A 21,534-nucleotide genomic window follows, 5' to 3' on the forward strand; every position below is an offset into this window, starting at 1 on the left:
CGTGGGGGAGCAGGATCTGTATTAACACCCCCCACCAGCGTGCCACAGTGCAGCACCTCCATTTCTACAAATACCGTCCGAAGAGTAGAGGCGGCCACCGGACTCCCCAAGACAGAAGTGGGGTAGCAGCGGTGACCCTGTCTGGGAAGCTACAACAGGTCGCCTTTTGAGACTCCTTTGGCGGGAAGGGGCGCTTAGAAACGGAAGGTTCTAAAGCGCTGAAGGAGAAGAGAGAATGGTTCTCTAATTTGTCAAAAGAGTATCACTGAGTGTCTGGAGTGACTGTCCTTCCTCTTCTTTATTCTACTCCACGCATACTGACCCCTCATTATCCAGACTGTGTGTGGAGGGAAAAGTCACAAACACCTGTTTGAAGAAACTCCTGCATCTGAAGTCACCAGTGTGCTGATTTTTGCCAGGGGGTTGCTGGGTTCAATTGCTGGAAGAGATTTGGAATTATTCTCTTAGGGGTGATTGTTACGACACTGTAATTTTGCTCTTATTACTCCTGAATACTTGTCTTTGAGGGGTACTTGCCCGTCTGAGTATTATAACTTCCCCAGGAGCCCTACCTTGGAGTCAGTGAGCTCTCAGGACCACGTTTCTTGGCAGTATTTTATACACAGAGAGAAAGAGGGTTCCTGTGATTACTTGGACCCACTGCAGAGGCCGGGTGATCCCTCTCCTTGCTTTCACCCAGAAGAACCATGGCGGCTGGGGTGGCAGCATGGCTGCCCTTTGCCAGGGCAGCAGCCATCGGCTGGATGCCTGTGGCCTCAGGGCCAATGCCAGCTCCCCCCAGGCAAGAGAGGAAAAGAACTCAAGATGCTCTAATTGTGCTGAATGTGAGTGGCACCCGTTTCCAGACATGGCAGGACACCCTAGAACGCTACCCAGACACCCTGCTAGGCAGTTCTGAGAGGGACTTTTTCTACCATCCAGAGACTCAGCAGTATTTCTTTGATCGTGACCCAGACATCTTTCGCCACATACTGAATTTCTATCGCACTGGGAAGCTGCACTATCCCCGCCATGAGTGTATCTCTGCTTATGATGAAGAGTTGGCCTTCTTTGGGCTCATCCCAGAAATTATTGGTGACTGCTGTTATGAGGAGTACAAAGATCGCAGGCGGGAGAACGCAGAGCGTCTTCAGGACGATGCTGATACTGACAACACAGGGGAGAGTGCACTGCCCACCATGACCGCTCGGCAGAGGGTCTGGAGGGCCTTTGAGAACCCTCACACCAGTACAATGGCCCTGGTATTCTACTATGTTACAGGGTTCTTCATTGCTGTCTCAGTCATTGCCAATGTGGTAGAAACAGTGCCATGTGGGTCTAGCCCAGGTCACATTAAAGAGCTGCCTTGTGGTGAGCGGTATGCAGTGGCCTTCTTCTGCTTGGATACAGCTTGTGTCATGATCTTCACAGTTGAGTACTTGCTTCGCCTGGCTGCTGCACCCAGTCGTTACCGTTTTGTGCGGAGTGTCATGAGTATCATCGATGTGGTGGCCATCCTGCCTTATTACATTGGGCTGGTGATGACGGACAACGAAGATGTCAGCGGTGCCTTTGTCACTCTGAGAGTCTTCCGAGTCTTCCGAATCTTTAAGTTTTCCCGCCATTCTCAAGGCCTGCGCATCTTGGGATACACACTGAAGAGCTGTGCCTCAGAATTGGGCTTCTTGCTCTTCTCACTCACTATGGCTATCATCATATTTGCTACAGTTATGTTCTATGCAGAGAAAGGTTCTTCTGCCAGCAAGTTCACCAGTATCCCTGCTGCCTTCTGGTATACCATCGTCACCATGACAACACTAGGGTAGGTACCCTTAAGGGGAATGAGATGGAGGTTGGGTATGGGACCAGATGATTATGGAGCAATTAAGGCATCTGAGAATTTAGAGAAGATAATGTTGCCTGTTCTTAAATGCTTTTAGGAAAGTGTTGTTGAAATTGCTTTGAAGGACTCTTCTGATCTCTGAAATGGGTGTGTTGTATATATCGTAGTACTTAAGAAGTTGCTAGCAAATGTTGGGTAGTATTGTTTGATGGTGATTAATCTCAAATACAAATCTGAGATTCCTGAATATAGGAAAAGATTTACTATAGCATATGTATAAATGTATAACATATAGTAACAATGAAAAACAGAAGATGTGTGTCCAAATAAAGATGAACATTTGCACAGTATATGTAGAAATGCAAAGCAAGAGCTTCTGTGTATTCAAAATCTTTCCATTTATGTTTGAAATATTATGTTCATATAAATATGTGCTTGTGGGATTTATTTTTCCACTAAGAACTATAACAGTTTACAATACTATAAAACATATCATTGTAGAGATCATTACCAAAGGACTTTGAAATGTATGTGCATATTAATATATTTGCATTTCATATGGCTGGTAGGTTTAATACTTGATAAACCTTGAGAACCAACACTGTTGAACTCCACAGAATACAGTGGAATGATATTTGCATGTTTAAGACTTTAGGTTCATAGTTGTAAATTAAGAAGCAAATGACTTCCATTACATATTTTTTAGAAACTACAAATCCCATCAGGCAAATGGTCTGTGTTCATTAAATAAAAGCAGAAGGTAGAGTAGTAATGGGTAGAATAGATAGCCACCAAGGACTGGTTGCATTCTAGGATTTTACGTTCAAATTTCATTCTAGAATCTCTGGACATTCTTTTGTTTTTCAGTCATAATGTTTTGTAACCAAAGGGACATACTCTGAATTAGTGTGTTTTTGAAAATAAGAATTTTAGGGCTAGAATTAAGATTTTTTTACTTGGCAGAAAAATGTGAAAAAGAGTAAATGATTAGTAATGGTAATCAAGATGTAGACAAGTACCAATGTTTTACATATTATTTAACCTAATAAAATAAGATGATCACAATCTTTTACTTTTATGAGTTCTTAGATAAACCAGGAAGTAATGTTATTGCCCTTTCTTCAGCTTTTCTGCTACTTTTCTTGCACAAGCAATCAGTTCAATGAGTTTGGTACTGGCTATAAAAAAGTTATTCCCAAGGCTGCTGTTTAAGTTTTGTGTTTCTGACTAATTTAATTGGCTTCTTTAAGGGACACTGTGGTTAAAGTCAACTTAATTTTATTAGTCATATTGTGTTGAATAGAATTTTTCATGCTACCATGCCGTCAATCAATGGATTATTTTATATGTGGAAGCATTTTGACTAATATAAGTCATAATGATAAAGTAAAACACAAAGATTTATGATTTTGATTTATTCTTTCACATACATTTTGGAGACATACTGGTGCATTTTGAAAATTAAATTAATACAAATCCCTTTTCCTTCTGTTTCTTTTTCTCTTTAATTCCTTTGATAAATTTGAAACATTTTGAAGATGCAAAATAACTTAGTTTTGGTGCTTATGAGTTAGCAGAGAGAAGTCTTTTTACTTGTTTTTTGTATCTTTTGTTAAGAAAAATTGTATATAATAGAATGCTATTTAACTTCAAAGTTGAAGTGTACATCAGTAGAATAGGAGGATGTATTCCTGGTGTGATGCTGTAAAATGAACACTGAACTGCTAACCACAAGGTCAGTGGTTCAAATTCACCAGCCCCTCATCTGAAACCATATTCATGGTCTTGATGAGTCAGAACTGACTCAACAGCAGGTAACAACAACAGGTTAAGGGAGAATAAAGAAACAGTGGTAAAAAGAAATATACTTCAAAAATTGTGGTATATATGCAGTTGTTTTTTTTTGTTTGTTTGTTTGTTTTGTTTTGTTTTTTCTAAAGGTATCAATGGGTCCTTTTAATGGTGTATACTTCCTGTATGGTTTACTACAGGTATTATTATTATAATGAATGCTGATGAGATTCTAATTACACTGCCTAGAAATTCTACTCTAGACATGAGAATCTAGTATTCTTTTTTCCCTGCTATGACATTCAAATCTTGTTTTATTTTAAAACTTATTTTTGCTTTCAGAAACAGAATGAAGAAATTTTAAAACTACTGATAATTTTTTAACTATATAAGTAAAATGATTACCAGAATTCAATTGTTGAAATAATTTAAGAGTCTGAATCATAATGTCTGAGAAAAAATATTTAATTTAATTCATATGTTCCATATTTAAGTGGATTAGAATGATTGAATACACACTTTCTGAGAACTTGGAAGCAAAGAGCAGTTACTTTTAAGATGTATTATTTCACAGAAGTTAAGAAATTACAATGTTAACACATTAAACTAATTAAGAATTATGATAGCAGTAATGCTTCCAAGATCCACATCTCATCTGTCAGTTTGTCCGACTTTGGTAGCTGGTTTATGTTGTGTGTTCTTGCAATGCTGGAAGCTATGTTACCTGTATTCCACATAGCAGCAGGGCCACCCATGGTAGACATGTTTCAGTGAAGCTTCTAGACTCAGACAGACTATTAAGAAACACCTGGTGTTCTTGGGAAAAAAATGGCCAGTGAATGAAATCTTATGGATATCAGTGAATGTTGTCTGTTGTGACTTTGCAAGGTGAGTCCTTCGGGTTTGAAAGCACTCAAAAGATGCCTAGGATAGAGCTGCTTCTTTAAAGGAGATATGACCTTAATGAAGGGAATAGAGCTTTCCGGACTTTGGTGTGCTGATGTGGCATAACTCAAAGCGAGAAGAAACAGCTGCAAGCTTCCATTAATAAGCAGGAAATGGAATGTACAAAATATGAATCTAGGAAAACTGGAAATTGTCAATTATGAAATGTAATGCTTAAGAGTAGATATCCTATGCATTAGTAAGCTGAAATGGACTGATGTTGAACATTCTGAAACAGACAAACATATGCTGTACTCTGCAGGCAATGACAAATTCAAGAGGAATAGTATCACACTCATTGTCCAAAAGAATATTTCAAAAACTATCTTGAAATACAACACTATCAGTGATGAGATACTATTCACATGCCAACAAGGAAAACCTTGTTAATATGACAATTGTTCAAATTTATACACCAACCACTACCACAAAAAAGGTATTACCAACTTCTGCAGTCTGAAATTGATCAAACATGCAATTAAGAAGTATTGATGATTACTGGTGATTGGAATGTACAATTGAAAATAAGGAAGAAGGATCAGTAGTTGGAAAACATGAATTTAGTGAAAGAATGATGAGATACTAATTACACTGCCTAGAAATTCTACTCTAGACATGAGAATAATTTTCCCTGCTATGACTTACAAATTTTTATTTGATTTTGAAAGAGCATGATAGAAATTTGTACTGGTGTGGTGGAATGGCACTGTAGGATGAACACTGTACTGCTAACCACAAGGTTGGTGGCTCAAACCCACCAGCTGCTCCTCAGATACCCAAGCAAGGTCACTGTGAGTTGAAACCCACTTAACAGCAGTTAACAACAAAGGTATAGAAATGCTGATGCAATTAAAAAACAATCCCTTTATAAGAGAATTAAACTGACATTTAACAAGGCATAAGCTTTATAATATGTCAAGGGTCTTAGGAAACATCATCATCAAGCATATTTATAATATATTTTAATTTCCTGAGTAAATATATATTGTTGTTAAGTACCATTGAGTCTTTCCAACTCATAGCAACCCTGTATAGGGTTTCCGAAGAGCGGCTGGTGATTTTGAACTGCCAACCTTAAGATTCAAACCGACCTTGTTGTCCAGTGCTTGTACTACAGTGCCACACCAGGCCTCTACATACAAATATATATTACGTTGTTGTTGTTGTTGCTACGTGCCATAAAGTCAGTTCCAACCCATAGCAGTATAGTGTTTCTGAGGAGCAGCTGATGGGTTTGAACCACAGACCTTGCAATTAACAATCCAGTGCTTATCCTATAACACCTCACCAGGACTCCATACATGTGTGTGTGTATATTTGTTATGTATATGTATATGTTCTGATGTGGCACTATGGGTTAATGCGTTGGACTGCTAAGTCGGTTTGAACCTCAGGGTTGGCAGTTCAATCTCACCAGCTGCTCCTCAGAAACTCTACACAGGATTGCTATGAGTCAGAATAAACTCAACGGCACTTAACAACAACAACATGCATATATATATATATATGTGTGTGTGTGTGTGTGTGTGTCTATGTACACATTTGTATGCCTATGTGGATAGATAGATAGATAGATTTGCTGTGTTATGTGCTGTCTAATCAGTTCTAAGTCATAGCAATGCTATGCATAACAGAAGGAAACACTGCCCAGTGCTAAGCCATCCTCAGTTGTTGTATTTGAGACCACTGCTGCCGATACGCTGTCATTCCATCTCATTGGAGGTCTTCCTCTTTTTTGCTGATCGACAGCATTACCAAGTATGTTATCCTTCTAAAAATATGTCTAAAGTATGAGAGACGAAGTCTTGCCGTCCTAACTTCTAAGGAGCATTGCAGCCATATTTCTTTCAACACAGATTTGTTTGTTCTTCTGGGTTTTGTTGTTGTTGTTGTTTTAATTTTAAAATATATTCAGCATAGCCCAACTTTAGCTTACCCAATGTATCTCAGACTCTGATTTATGAGGTAGTAGTGCCCATGGGAGGAGCTCTGGTAGCGTAGTGGTTACGAATCGGGCTGCAAACTGTTAAGGTCAGCAGTTCGAAACTGCCAGCTGTTCTGCTGGAGAAAGATGAGGCTTTCTGCTCCCGTAAAGATTTACAGCCTCAGAAACCCTGCACAGGGTCACTTTGAGTCGGAACCGACTCCATGGCACATAACAATAACAACACCAACAGTGCCCATGGGAGTCCTGGTGTGGCGCTGCGGATTAATGAGCTGGACTTCAAAGTCGTTTGAACTGCAAGGTCGGCAGTTCAAGCTTACTAGATTCTCCTTGGAAACCCTATACAGGGTCGCTATGTGTCAGAATTGACTCAAAGGCACTTAACAACAACAGCAACAACAGTGGTCTCATGTGGTGCTGTGCGATGAAGTACTGGACTAAAAGGTGGGCTTGAACCCTAAGGCAGGGGCTGAAACTCACTAGCTGCGCCTTAGAGACTGTATACAGGGTTGCTATGAGTACGAATTGACTCATTGGTACTTCACCACCACAACAACAATAATAACAAGTGGTCTCGTGTTTTGCTGGAGGGTAAGCCCTGAACTGGTAGCCACAAGGTCAGTTATTGAAACCCACCAATGGCTTCATGGACACCCTCTACAGAGTCACTATAAATAGAAACTGGCTTGATTTGGAAATGAAACAAAATATTATTAAACAACACAATGGTAGAAAATTAGTGACTTGCTCTCTGTTTAGCCATGTTACACTCTACAATCATCTGAAAAGGAAAGACAAAAATTCTCCAAATTGTTAAAAACATGGATTCCACTAGCAGCCTCTGTGCTAACAAAAACAAAAGAAAGTCTTAGGCCAGATTAAATGTGAATCCTTCTCAGTACTTGCTAAGGCATGAAGTTTATGCAAGATACTTAAAGAAAAAGCAAGACCAGATTGCACTATGATGTTTGCACAATTGCCAAATCATATTATAGATGTTAAATGATGCATGAGTATAATTGTCTCTTTATAAGACCCTGAGAAACCAGCTCTATAATATTTCAATTTTAATAGGTTTGGTGAACACCTGTTTGGTTGAGAAGCAAAAGGCAAACTAATTTTTCAGTGCAATTTCCTTATCAATGTATCAGAGATATTCATTCTTTAGAATGGCATAATTAAAGAGAAACTTATCGTAAACAGAGATAAGTAAATAGATCCATGTAGTTGGCTAAAAAGAAGGATAAACTTTTAAATAACATCTACCTACTATTTGTCACTGCTCTGATTACATAGCTTTGGCGAATGTTGGTAATCTATCATTCAGAATCTTTATGTAGAGAATTTTGGCTTAACTATTACTGAAAATGGATGAAATTATTTTCCCCTACACTAGCACCTGTACATAAATATTATTAAAGGGTTTATCTAACACATCTTTAAAAGGTGGAAAGGACCACATTTATCTCTCTGAGGAAGAGCTCTACTATGGTTAACATCCATTTTGACTTTGGCACACCGCAACATATTTTTATATTGATTTTTTATAGATCATGTTAACTGATGAAATTTGAAAATGAGTTTTTAAAGAAATGTAGATTTTCTTTTTTCACTTTTAGTTTTATTGTGGCTAACTGCCGTTGAGTCGATCCCAACTCATACTAACCCTGTATATCTTTGTGGGACCAGAAAGCCTCATCTTTCGCCTACGGAGCATTTGGTGTGCTTGAACCACTGACTTTGTGATTTGAAGCCCAGTGCTTATTCTACAGAGCCACTGTGCTCCCCCTTTTAGCATTACAGGAGCCAAATTTAAATAAGCTTGTATTTGGCATGGTATAAGTATTTGGCACGGTATTTGGCATGGTATGTTGTTAATTGCCTTCCAGTCAGTTCTGACCCATAGCGACCCTGTATGGGGTTTCCAAGGAGCAGCTGGTGAGCTTGAACCACCGACCTTGTAGTTCAAAGGGCTTTGCAATCTGATGCATTCGCCCACAGCGCCACACCAGGACACATGGTATAAGTTGTCTTAAACTGGGTTCTCTGTAAAAGCAAAACCAATAAAGTGAGTATATATGCAGTTGACCCTTTAACAATGTGGGTTTGAATTGTACAGGCCCACTTATGCACAAATTACTTTCCTGTTGCTATTGCTGTTAGTTCAAGTGTTATGAGAACCTCCTTAAAATACCAGGTGACATTCATCATCGTTGCATGAGCAATTCACCCTTGTGGTCTTCAAGGGTGCCAAAAATAGTGGAGGAGCCATGTCTGACCTCCTCCAGCTTCACAAGAGGGAAGGAGGAGACTCACCAGGCAGGGACAGATTCAGATTAAATGGAGGTCAGATGTGCCTCCAACCTTCTTTATCCTATTCGGATATCAACCATCCCTCCCAGGACACTCTACTTCAGCTGGGTCACATCCTCTGTTGCAAGCGGTCACACAGAATTTACAGACAATGCTTAAGATTATGGGAATTATTCCGGAAGTGAACAAGGTGAAATTCAGAAACAACTCAGGTTCTAAAAGTTCTCCATTCAGGACCCCCTGTCTTCTCAGCCATACTACAGGTGTGTCTCTCTCTCATCCTCAGACTCTCAGCATCATGACCCCTTGGTATCTACCATGCTCAGTCAAGTGTTACAAGCTTCTTTAATCTTGTGGGTAACTATGGAAAGGGCATCCCATTCTGCAAACCAGCCTTCTGCCCACAAAGGCAGTCATCCTCCCTCATTTGGGTGGGTGGGAAAGCTTGCCACTCTGTCTCTCCAAGCCTGTGCCTCAGCTGACATGCCTTTTTCTGAGCACAGATCTCAGACTCATCTTTCTTGATAGTATTGGGATCTTCTGTCTCTGTTTCTCAGATAGCTCCTTTTAAATTTGGCACAATGGACAAATTAACCAGTCCCTCCTTAGAGTGTCATACACCCTGTTTGCATGGTTCCAAACAGTTTGGAGTCCTGTGGTGATGCAATAGGATTAGTACTGAATTGTTAGCTGCAAGTTCAGTGGTTGAAACCCACCAGCCATTCCTCAGAAGGAATATACAAGGTGACTATGAATCAGAAGTGACTCAATGACACTTAACAAAAACAACAATCCAATTACTAGGAGGCAGTTACAAAAGCTGTGGTAGAGGAGCTATAATTCACTGTATCACGAAGGGTCAACTGTATGTGTGTATATATATGTGTGTGTGTGTATTAAAGAGAGAGAGAAAAAGGCATACACAGAAAGAAGTTTTAGGAAATGGTTTACTAGGTTGTAAAGGTTGGCAAGTACCAAGTTCGTGGATCAGACACCAGTCAGGCTTCTGCTGATTCACATAGCTTCACTGGCTGACAAACACTAGGTCAGCAGGTACAACAGCAGGCTGCTTGCTCACAGGCCAAGGAGGCCAAAAAAATCTTAAGATTGCCATGCAATCCAACAAGCTTCTAGCTCAGGTCTCAAGAATTAGAGATGAAATGATAATGAACAAAATGTAGGTTCAGTAGGAAAGGTCTGCAACTTTTGTCCGAACATTCTCCAGATATATGGGATGCAGGCCCAACTCTGTCATAAATCTTACAATTGATTAGCTGATCATGTCAGATCCCCTCATGGAGGGTGACCACATTAGTACATAACCACTACTGAGAATCATGGTGTAGTCAAGTTGACCCACAACCTTAACCAGTGCAAATTATAAGCATTTAATGTTTATAGATACAACATCTATAGCTGTTGTTGCTGTTGTTAAGTGTTATCAAGTCAGTTCTGACTCATAGCAACCTTGTACAAGGTTTCTTAGGAGTGGCTAGTAAGCTTGAACCACTGATCTTACAGTTCAAACCGACACTACAGCCTAGCACATTAACCCTCAGCACCATACCAAGATTTTAGCATTTAACAAATTGGCATATAGAAATATAGCAGGAAAGATAATATATGTCATTTCAACCCGCTACCCTAGAGAAGGGGCCAGTTTTTTGTTTCACTTGCTTTGTTATGCATTTTATTTATTTCAAAGATTTATTTTTAGACTAGTGATTGGCTTTCTATTATTTGATTTGCATCCTTACATCTTTTCATTTTGATGTTACCCATTTTGTATTCACGTAGATATTTTTCCTAACAAATTATTTATTAGCTCAACTGAATTCCTGGTGGAGGCAAATTTAGCTGTGATATATTTAAAATTCATCGTTTTACACATACAAGATTCTTGTGGTTTGTCCATAGTTCCATAGGTAAGTAATAAGAAACTTTGGTGAAGTTTCATGTTTTATAATCATTTTCTTCTGATGATCTTACAATAACTCTTTGGGAGTAGCTAGGAGTCCTGGTGTGGTGCTGCAGGATAATGCTCTGGACTGCAAGGTCAGTTTGAGCCACAAGGTCAGCAATTCAAACCTTATACAGGCTCCTTATGGGTCGGACTGACTCTACGGCACATAACAACATGCATGAGTACAGTGCATTTCTTACCTATTTCTATTCTCTATGGCTTTTTATCTCCATATTCCTAAATTTCACTTCTGGCTCTGCATTTGTTCACACAGCACTGGAACCCTGATAGAACATAAACCTGTACTCTCATCCAATGTCTTGTAAAGCCATTTGTGGACAAAATTCTTGATGGAAAGTATTTTACTGGGCCAGATGGAGAAAAAGTAAAATAAAATTATTTTGCCTGAATTATGCATCTAGTCAGAGCTATCTAAAAAGAGTTAGCCTGCCGTTGCTTGAAGCTGTGCACTTGAACTCTCTTTCATTGAAGGCACATAATGAAAAGAGTATTTACTAAAGTAGAAGTCTTACTATCTTTCAGAGTTGTAATGATAACTTTATACTCTTTATTGTTCCCCACTCGCCATATGTCTCATAGATTTCTGAACACAAATATATATACAGAGATAAGGATTTTTCCCCACAGGCTTTGGTATCTTGTTTTGATGGTGTAAGATATGTTGGTATTGAGAAGAAATCCAGGGCTGAAACACCATCTCTATATTTCTGCTTACATTTCAGCATTCTTTGCTTTGGTAGATTCCATTTCAAAGCTCTGCCCTTTAGCTTACTCTTTTGAGAGCCAGCCTATACACTGACCTTCACCCTGAAGCCTTCTCAACCGCCTACAACTATATCATCTATAGCTCAAATCACTTTTGATATTATATAAGTTTTATTTTATATATGATTGATGGTTCTACATCTTGCCCTTCTAACTAGATTGAAAGAGTTTTGAGGTTGGTGATGTATACCTTTTGGGGCCTTGTTGCCTAATTCTGTGCTCTAAATTTAGAAGCATAGATATTATTGTGCTACTAAACATGATGTGGAATGGCATCTGTGGACACCATGAAGTAATCCTTAGTCATGGAGCAATACCATACCAGAGCTCTCAGTAATGTATCAATCAAAGCAAAATTATGTTTCTTAATTCAATGTTAATTTTTTTCATTTATTATTTAATATTTTTGTTTAAATGAATTATAATCTACCTTTTTATTGTTCTCTTTTAGATGGGGAGGTCTATGACACGTTTTTAGTCTTTCATCAACAGTTAATTCTTTCTATAAAGACAATCAATAGCTGTCACTGGCTGTTTTCTTAATAAGTGTGCTTGCTGGTGATAGTTGGGTAAATTTCAAATCTCTCTGGAAAGCATATGGAAATATCTTATAGTTTTGGGTCAGTATAGACATACACTGACTTTTCTTTGAAGCTTAGTTCTCCATCTTAAAAAGAGGAGTCCAAGGAGCCCACAAGCCAAATGGATACTTTGATAGTATTCATGGCTGGAAAGTTGTACTTATATCTTTTCCCAGTGAACAACAGCACTTTTTCCCCTTTCATTCTGGACCCTCTATAGAGTTTCCAAGATTGGCTTATGGGATTGAACTGACATCCTTGCATATATATGGTATGGTTATTTATATATATATATATTTCTTTACCATGTATACATTTTAATCTTTATGATAGTCATTACATTTTCTTTAGCTTATGTTTTATATCCAATTATTCATTAGATTTTTCATGTATTTTATAATACATGATTTATTCCTGTATTTTGAAGCTAACTGAATTGAAATGAGTTTCGATTTTAAAAATTCTCCATTTAGTTGAAAAGATTAATGCAGGTGTTCAATAGATAAGAAATCAATTGTAAAAGACAGAGGATAATTATTTAATTCAGATATGTGGTGCTTTAGAATATCACACTTAAGATTCTATTTAAAGGATTTTAGTTCCTTTTTTAACTCTGTAGTAGGTGTATATATATATTTATATATTCTCTCCAGGTGTCTTGTTATTTTTGTGAGTTTTAAAATAAAATGGTTTATACATCTTGAAATCTGTGAAGGTTGCCACCAGATATGTATTTTTCAACCCAAATTAAACTTGGGCCTGGTGTGGCACTGTAGGATAAGTACTTAATGCAGTGCTAACTGAAAGGTTGATTGTTCGTTGTTAAGTGCCGTCAAGTCGATTCCGACCCATAGCAACCCTGTATAGGGTTTCCAATAAGCAGCTGGTGAGCTTGAACCACCGACCTTGCAGTTCAAATGACTTTGCAGTCTGACGTATTAGCCCACAGCATCACACCAGGGCACCTTGGAAGGTTGATGGTTCAGTTAAAATAGAGATCCTGGTGTGGCACTATAGGAGAAGTACTGAGTGAACTGTTAACTGAAAGGTTGATGGTTTAAACCCACCAGCTGCTCCTTGGAAACAGGGTCTTTATGAGTTGAAACCGACTCAATGGCACTCAGCAATGACATGCATATGTTGATGCTCAACAACAGCATGCATAAGTTGTTGTTAGGTGTCAAGGAGTCATTTCCGATTCAGAGCAATCTAATGCACAACAGAATGAAACACTCCCAAGTTCTGTGCCATCCTCACTATTGTTGTGAAGTTTGTGATCATTGCTGTTATGACTGTGCAAGTGTATCTTGTTGAATATCTTCCTCTCTTTTGCTGATGTCCTTGTCCAGGGACTGGTCCCTCCCAAAAATATGTCCAAAGTGTAAGAGATAAAGTCTCACTGTCCTGACTTCTAAGGAGCTTTCTGGGTGTACTTCTAGCACAGATTTGTTTGTTCTTCTAGCAGTCCCTGGGACTTTTAATATTCTTCTCCAACACCATAACTTATATACATCGGTTCTTCTATGGTATCCCTTATTTAATGTGCAACTTTCATGTGCGTAGGAAGTTACTGAAAATGCCATGGCTGGGTCAAGCTCAACTTAGTCCTCAGAATGACTTCTTTCCTCTTGAATGTGTTAAAGAAGTCTTATGTAGCCAATAAATATGTCATTTGATTTCTTGATTCTTGCTTTTATGAGTGTTGATAGTGGATACAGGCAAAATCAAGTCTTTGACAACTTCAAACTTTTCTCCATTTATCATGATGTTATTTTTTGGTCTAGTGATGAAGACATCTGTTTTCTTTACATTGAGGTACAACCCACATGCGTATAGCAGATACATGATGAAAAACTTTACAGAAACAGTACTTTGGTACATATTACTATGCTGGATAGTCACACAGATTTGTCAGTGCATAACCAGAGAGATTGGTTATGTGCTTTGGAGTCGGTTCTGACTCATGGCGACCCTGTATAGGGTTTCCGAGGCTATATATCTTTATGGGAGCAGAAAGCCTTATCTTTCTCCTTTGGAACAGCTGGTAGTTTCAAACTGCTGACCTTGCGGTTCAAAGCCCGATTCGTAACCACTACTCTACCATAGCTCAAGCGTGGCAACAGTAGTGAGGTTGGCCCAGGATCGGGCAGTGTTTCAGTGTGCTGTGCATAAGGTCGCTGTTAGTCTATACAAACTCGATGGCACCTAACAACAACAACAACAACAACAACAACAACAACAATCAGAGAGAAGTCTGGGTTGGAAGAACAAGAAGTAAATTAGCATCATAAAATTTGAAGAACAAAATGTATATGCTTCCCAAGTAAGTAAGTGGGGCAAACAGTTCCTGAATTTAAAGAAATTTAGGATGGCACCTCACTTAGACATGCTGTTTTCATTAACACTTATGGCCTCCATATATATAATTCTGTATCCAAACCAGAAGTTCTAGTCAAAGATAATGCAGGCTAGGATTCATGAAGGCTCACAGAAAGGAAAACGTTCTAGTTTTCTCAGTTCCTTTTATATACTTAAGTTGACAATGACAGTTACACTGTCATAACTACTCTGCATTCTCTATCTTGAACAGGAAACTAAGTTCCTTTCATGATGCTACAAAAACGAAGTCAGAATTATCTGAATTATCTGACTCCATATCATTTTAATGTATTGAAATAAGTAAGTTCCTTAGCCATGTTTTTTTTTTTTTTGAAGTTTTTATTGTAAATTGAGTCATAGTTTACATGGAAGAACATTGGTTTTACACTTATCGTTTCTCATTTCATTGCAATGATTCCAATCTCCTCCATGCATCATCATTCAACAGTATCTGCTTCTATTCCCCCCTCTTATTTGATGAAAACAAAAACACTCAGGAACATATAATCATTTAAACCACCCAAGAACACATTCTGTAAGCTTGCCTCCTGGCTGCCAGGACACAGCCTTTCTCTTTCCATGAGTCTGGAGTCCTCGGCTGCTCTATCTCTCCATGTCCTTATCTCTGTCTCCATCTCTGGTGTCACTACTTCTCTGGATAAGATCCCACATTCCACTTATGCTTTTCTCCCATGATGATCCTAGGGTCCTCTGTTCCTGGACTGTATGATTAGTGACCCCCCCCCCCTTTTTGTTACAAAACTTCTACCTTTACAATTGCGAGAATAGCAATTAGTCATGATAACAATTACTCACTATTGAATCATAAGAATCTTATCTCCATCTCCTTTGACCTGACCGGTCTAGACAAGATGAAAACTACTCAGTGAGGACTCTACCTTTCCCCGCACACTTTTAAACTAAACTCCCTTTTGAAAACTTGTAAGCCAGTCATTTCATGCCTTTATATACCCCCTACCCTATTTTAGGTAGCCAGTGTCTAAGTTGCCCACCCCTGTCACCCCTGTATACAGAGGGGGTAGGATTGATATGAGCATACTGTTTTGAAGACTAATTTGGCATTTATGAAAATGTATCTAGTACATATCTGTTATTTAGTGAAGAGTAAGTATGTGTATTTGTATCATTCTTAAATTAGATCAGCCCAATAATCTACTTTAGATGTCTTATTGAATTAGAAAATATGTCCTTGATGGACTTTCCCTAACTTTTTATTTTATATTCAGTTTGACGATCTTAGAATCATGGAATTTTACTTTGAAGGGTTCTTTAGAAATCATCCTGTAAGAATTTCTAAATTTATATTCAAAGAAGCTTAGGTGGAATATCGCTGTGAAGTTTACATAAAATCCTAGAACTAGTTAGTGAAAGAGCCTAATGGAAATTTCCTGGAGATCTTGTGAAGTCTAATGCTATTTATAACACAATATACTAGAAGCCTGTTTTGTTTTAGATTTCTTTCTTCACTGTATATCTATCTGTAGGATTAAACAAAATATAAACAAAACAGAATAACAAAACCAAGTATTATAAATGAAAGTCTAAAAGGACTTGTAGAAGATTGTAGCATTTCTTCATAATATAATTATATATGTATAAATAATAGAAATATATGTGAGTTTACATATTTATATATATGTTGTTGTTAAGTGCCATCGAGACTGTTCCGATTCATAGCAACCCTATGTAAGGTTTCAAAGAAGTGGCTGGTGGCTTTGAACTGCCAACCTTGTGATTAGAAGTCGAGAGCTTATCCTACAGCACCACACCATCCTGAGGATTAAACAAAATATTACAATTAAAACATAATAACAGCAGCAAGTATTATATATGAAGGTCTATAAAGGAGCTCTGGTAGTGTAGTGGTTACGAATCGGGCTGCGAACCTTAAGGTCAGCAGTTCGAAACTACCAGCCGCTCCGCGGGAGAAAGATGAGGCTTTCTACTCCCGTAAAGATTTACACCCTCGGAAACCCTGTACAAGATCGCTATGAGTCGGAACCAACTCCACGGCACATAACAACAACAACATAAAAGACTTTTAGAAAATAGTAGCATTTACTCATAATATACATATATATATATATATACATTTACTCATAATATACATATATAGATAGATATGTTGTTGTTGTTAAATGCCGTCGAGTCGGTTCCGACCCATAGCGACCCTGTACAGGGTTTCCGAGGGTGTAAATCTTTACGGGAGTAGAAAGCCTCATCTTTCTCCCGTGGAGCGGCTGGTAGTTTCGAACCGCTGACCTTAAGGTTCGCAGCCTGATTCGTAACCACTACGCTACCAGAGCTCTCTCTATATATAATAGAAATATATGTGTATGAGTATATGTATATATACATACATACATGTTGTTAAGTGCTGTCAAGTTGGTTACAACTGATAACAACCCTGTTTAGGGTTTCCAAGGAGTAGCTGGTGAACTTGAACTTCCAATCTTGCGGTTCAAATGACTTTGCAGTACAGTGCAGTAACTCACAGCGCCACACCAGGACTTGATATAAACATATACACATACATATGTTGATAAGTATTTATATCCATATCACTGTTGCCATATTTGTTGTTGTTAAGTGCTGTCGAGTTGATTCCGATCCATAGCGACCCTGTATAGGGTTTCCAAGGAGCAGCTGGTGAACTTGAACCACTGACCTTGCAGTTCAAACGACTTTGCATTAGTCCACAGTGCCACACCAGGACTCCATTGTTGTCATTAGTTGCTATTTAATTGAATCTGACTGTGATAACCTCGTGTGCAGGGTGGAGCTGCTCCATAGGGCTTTCAAGACTGTAACTTTTCTTTAGCAGATCAATGCAACAGCAATAATGTGCATTTAATTCAACTCTTGATTTGCCATCTGATTCATGTTTAATTTTTCAGTGTGGAACTATTTACTCTGATAGTCCCTATTGATAAGAGGGTAAGTAAAAAATGATTGCTACAAAATCATTGTTGTGTGCTGTTCAGTGGGTTCCAACTCATATTAAGATCCTACATAAAGTGTCTAGTGGGTTTGAAGTGCTGACCTTGCAGTTTCCAATCCAGTACTTATCCAACAGTGGCACACCATGGCTCAACAAAAACCAAAGAATCCTTCATCTAAAAATATCAAAATACGAAGCTATTATTTCTCTACATATTGTCCATTTACGTCTATACACTTCTGAAGGTTGTGTTTTCCCCAAAGAATTCTGCACTCCTCAATTTACACTTTGTCAAAATGGTAGTTTGGGCATCTTTGAGGGACTCAAATCATGTTCATTTTCAATGTTTTTTGAGTTGTGAGAACATAAAGAAGTCTGAATGGGCAAGAGCAGTAGGGATGTAGAGTAGATGGAGTAAAGTTTCCCTACGAAATTCTCAGAAGACAGCCCAGGCTACGCTGAAAGAATGAGCAGCTGGATTTCTGGGATGGAAAAAGTTCCTGGGTGCCAGTTTTCTGCACTTTTCCTCACCAACACAGTTTTTTCTTTGTCATTTTTGTGAATTTTCTCAAAAGTTTTAATAAGTCTCTGTAATTGTGCTGTGTTCTACAAAATCTATTAGTAATATTCATTTCAAATTTCAATAAATAGTCACCAAACCTTCTGATGTGACTACTGTGCCTTGAATATTTTTTGAAGGTACTCTAATCAGAATGCTATTATGTGTTGTTGACTTGGTTCTTGCTCATAGTGACCATGTATAGGGTTTCCAAAAGCAGCTGGTGGGTTTGAACAACCTTGCAATTAGTAGTCCAGTGTTTATCCTAAAGCGCTAAGATAAGTGCATTCCTGTGCAAACTTTTCTGCAGTCATCCATTGACCACAGAGACATGATTAAACATGTTTTGTTTGGAATTGTTGTTGGTGTTGTTACGTGCCATGGGGTCGGTTCTGACTCATAACAACCCTGTATTGGGTTTCCAAGGAGTGTCTGGTGAGTTTGAACCACTGCCCTTGCATTTAAAAACGGCCCTATGTTCGAGTGCTTATCCTACAGTGTCATGCCAGGAGTCCTTGTTTTGGAATACACCTTTGCATATATGAACTTGGATCCTAGTCACAACACCTTTTTATTTACCTTGAATGTACATAATGTGCATTTTTAAAAACTGCAGTGATATATTTGGATGTCAATAACTCAATCTAAGCCAATAATATAAAAAATAACAAAAGTCAAAATATCTCCTAAAGCTTTGATTTACTTACTCTTATGAAATTAAAGCATATTAATATTGATATCCAATTGGTTGATAGTCAATAAAACAGTATTTTTATGAAAGTATTTATAACTTTTTGCAAAAAAGTACATCAAAGAGTATTTACATTCTCTGCATTCATATTTTCAAACTTATCAGGATATTGCTATAGCAAGGGGGAAAAAGTGCTAATTTGAAAGCATCTTGTAGACATTCAGAAAGGGATACATCATTGTGAAATAGGATATATGAATAATTGTGAAAAGGAAATTACTTCCATTTCTGGAAATTCTTAATTATAGAAATTAAGATGAATATTATTGCCAACATTTCATAGCTAGCTTTGCAGTTTTTTTTTTTTTTCATGTTTGATATAAAAGGCAGTTGTTTTGAAAAGCATAATTAACTTGGAGTGTATACATGTTAACCTACTATCTTTTTTTAAATGTAGCATTTCTGCCTTTGACTATAAATATATGAATTTGGTACAACCAAATGAAGTGATAACACAGTAAATATTCTCATAAAAATAATTCATTTCAAAATAGCTTTGAAACGCTTCTCTGCGGAATAGGGTACTTTTTTTATTTATGGTTTGCAAGGTCCTAGAGTATAGAAAAGAAAGATCCTATGGAATTCACAAAGGACTCGTTTATTTCATGTAAAGAGTCTACATATCTTTATAATTATCTTAATGAAAGATAAGTTTATTTTTTAAAAAGCAAAGGCAGGCATTTTTTGTCAAGTAGCAAATGTTGGCAATGTGTTCTGAAACATACTATTTTAAGCCAAACTCTGAATAAATTAAGAACTCACTTCCCAGACTATTCATTTCTTTTACTTCTGTCACTTCATGACTTCCGGCATTATCTTGTGCCCAGTTTCTGGCTTTGCACATGTTGTTTCAAATATTACTAAAATCTGTGTGAACGTATAATGTATACTCAAATATACTTTTATGAAATACACATGCGTACGTAAATATAAAATAAATATGTAGAAGCATGCCGACAAATATATGCATCTGTATATGCTAGTGCATACATGTTGTGCCCACAAGTTGATTCTGACTTATAACAATGCTATAAGATAGAATGGGATTCCCTCTCTTTTTGAGGTGTTTACCCTCATGGGACAGGCTGGTGTGCTCAAGCCAACTTTTCTGTTGCATTACCAGGACTTAACGTTGTTAAGTGCCATCAGGCTGGTTCCGACTCATAATGACCCTGTACAGGATCTCTGTGGAGTGCGTGGTGGGTTTGAAGAACTCACCTTGTAGCTAGTAGTCCAGTGCTACCCCAGGACCCCTGTATACACACAACCACCTTATTTTTCTAGGAGGAAGTGAACTATCGATGGTAATACAGCTATGAACAGAACTTGTGGGAGATGAAAAGGACAATTTTATATTTAATTTTGTATCTTTTATATTAAAATATTAATTAGCCTTTGAAACTTCTGTTAATAGATTTCTGAAACCTGTTTCCTGTGTTTTTCCATATAAAAACCTTATCAGATGCTTTTTGAAAATAGATACCTTCAGTATCAACCTATAGTAACCCCTTAATGATTCACTTGAAAATATCTAAAAGATACAGGAGAAGAGAAAACAGATAGCTGGAATGGAAATACCAGCTCCCCAAAACGGCAACTCAGTGAAATCGGTCAAGTTGCTTGGTCTCTTATTGTCTGCATTTTGTTTTGAGGAAAACTGGATTCATACCTACCTCATTGCAAATATGTAAATTCCCTATATATAGGAGTTATGTGAAGGATATATAATGTTATTAAATGTAGTATTAGCTACAGTACATCTTCCCTCTACATAAGACCAAATAAGTCACACCAATAGGCAATTAGGCAGGAAAAGATTACTGAAGGATTATTAATTGAAGACACACCTTAAATCAGGAGGCACTTGCTATTTGAAAACTGGAATTTTGAGTTGTCTTAAAAATTATTTTATGTCACTGGTTTTAAAATTTCAAGTCAGTGAATTTAGGTTACCAAAATATAAATCGCTATGTGTGGAAAATGTATTTTGAAATTATGCATCTCATCTATTCCTTTATTACTTTTGTTGTGGCTATAAAGTTCTTTCAACTTGGTTCTGACTCATAGCGACCCAGTGTACAACGGAGCCAACATTGCCCAGCTGTGTGGATCCTCGTCATCATTGCTACTTCTGAGCCCACTGCTCTAGCACTCTGCGAATCCATGTCACCGAGGGTCTTCTTCCTCTTTTTTTGCTGACCCTCTACTTGACCAAGCACAATGTCCTTCTCCAGGGACTGTTCCCTCCTGACAACATGTCCAAAATACATGAGACAAAGTCTTAACCATACTCATTTTCAAAGAGTATTCTGAGTGTATTCATTCCAAGACAGATATGTTTGTTCTTCTACCAGTCCAAGATATACTCAATATTCTTTTCCTGTACTGTATTTCAAATGCACCAATTCTTTGGTTTTCTTTATTCGCTGTCTAGATTTAATGTGCATATCAAGTGATTGAAAATAACATTGTTTGGGTCACGTATACTTTAGTGTGATTTTGGCTTTTCAACACTTTAAAGAGGTTTTTACAGCAGATTTTCCCCAGTGTAATAGACCATTTGATTTCTTGACTGTTGCTACCATGGAGAGTAATTTTGAGTCCAAGTAAAATAAATCCTTGACATCTCTAGTCTTTTCACTATTTATCATGATGGTGCATATTAATCCACTTTAAAGATTTTTGTGTTCTTGATGTAGAATTATAATCTCTATTT

The 21,534-nt window shown here is 37.8% G+C and overlaps 1 protein-coding gene across 1 annotated transcript in view; it reads left to right on the forward strand.

Annotated features, from left to right (window-relative positions):
• The first annotated feature begins 276 nt into the window (after positions 1-276).
• The window catches only part of KCND2 (potassium voltage-gated channel, Shal-related subfamily, member 2), a 758,084-nt gene continuing 736,826 nt past the window's right edge, over positions 277-21,534 (forward strand). The window contains exon 1 of the mRNA XM_006859318.1: positions 277-1,822. Coding sequence (XP_006859380.1) covers positions 708-1,822 — 1,115 coding nt within the window. The 5' untranslated portion in view covers positions 277-707. The remainder of the gene's footprint in view (positions 1,823-21,534) is intronic.

The sequence above is a fragment of the Chrysochloris asiatica genome, unplaced genomic scaffold (genome assembly GCF_000296735.1).
Source record: "Chrysochloris asiatica unplaced genomic scaffold, ChrAsi1.0 scaffold00032, whole genome shotgun sequence".
NCBI classification, from domain to species: domain Eukaryota; kingdom Metazoa; phylum Chordata; class Mammalia; order Afrosoricida; family Chrysochloridae; genus Chrysochloris; species Chrysochloris asiatica.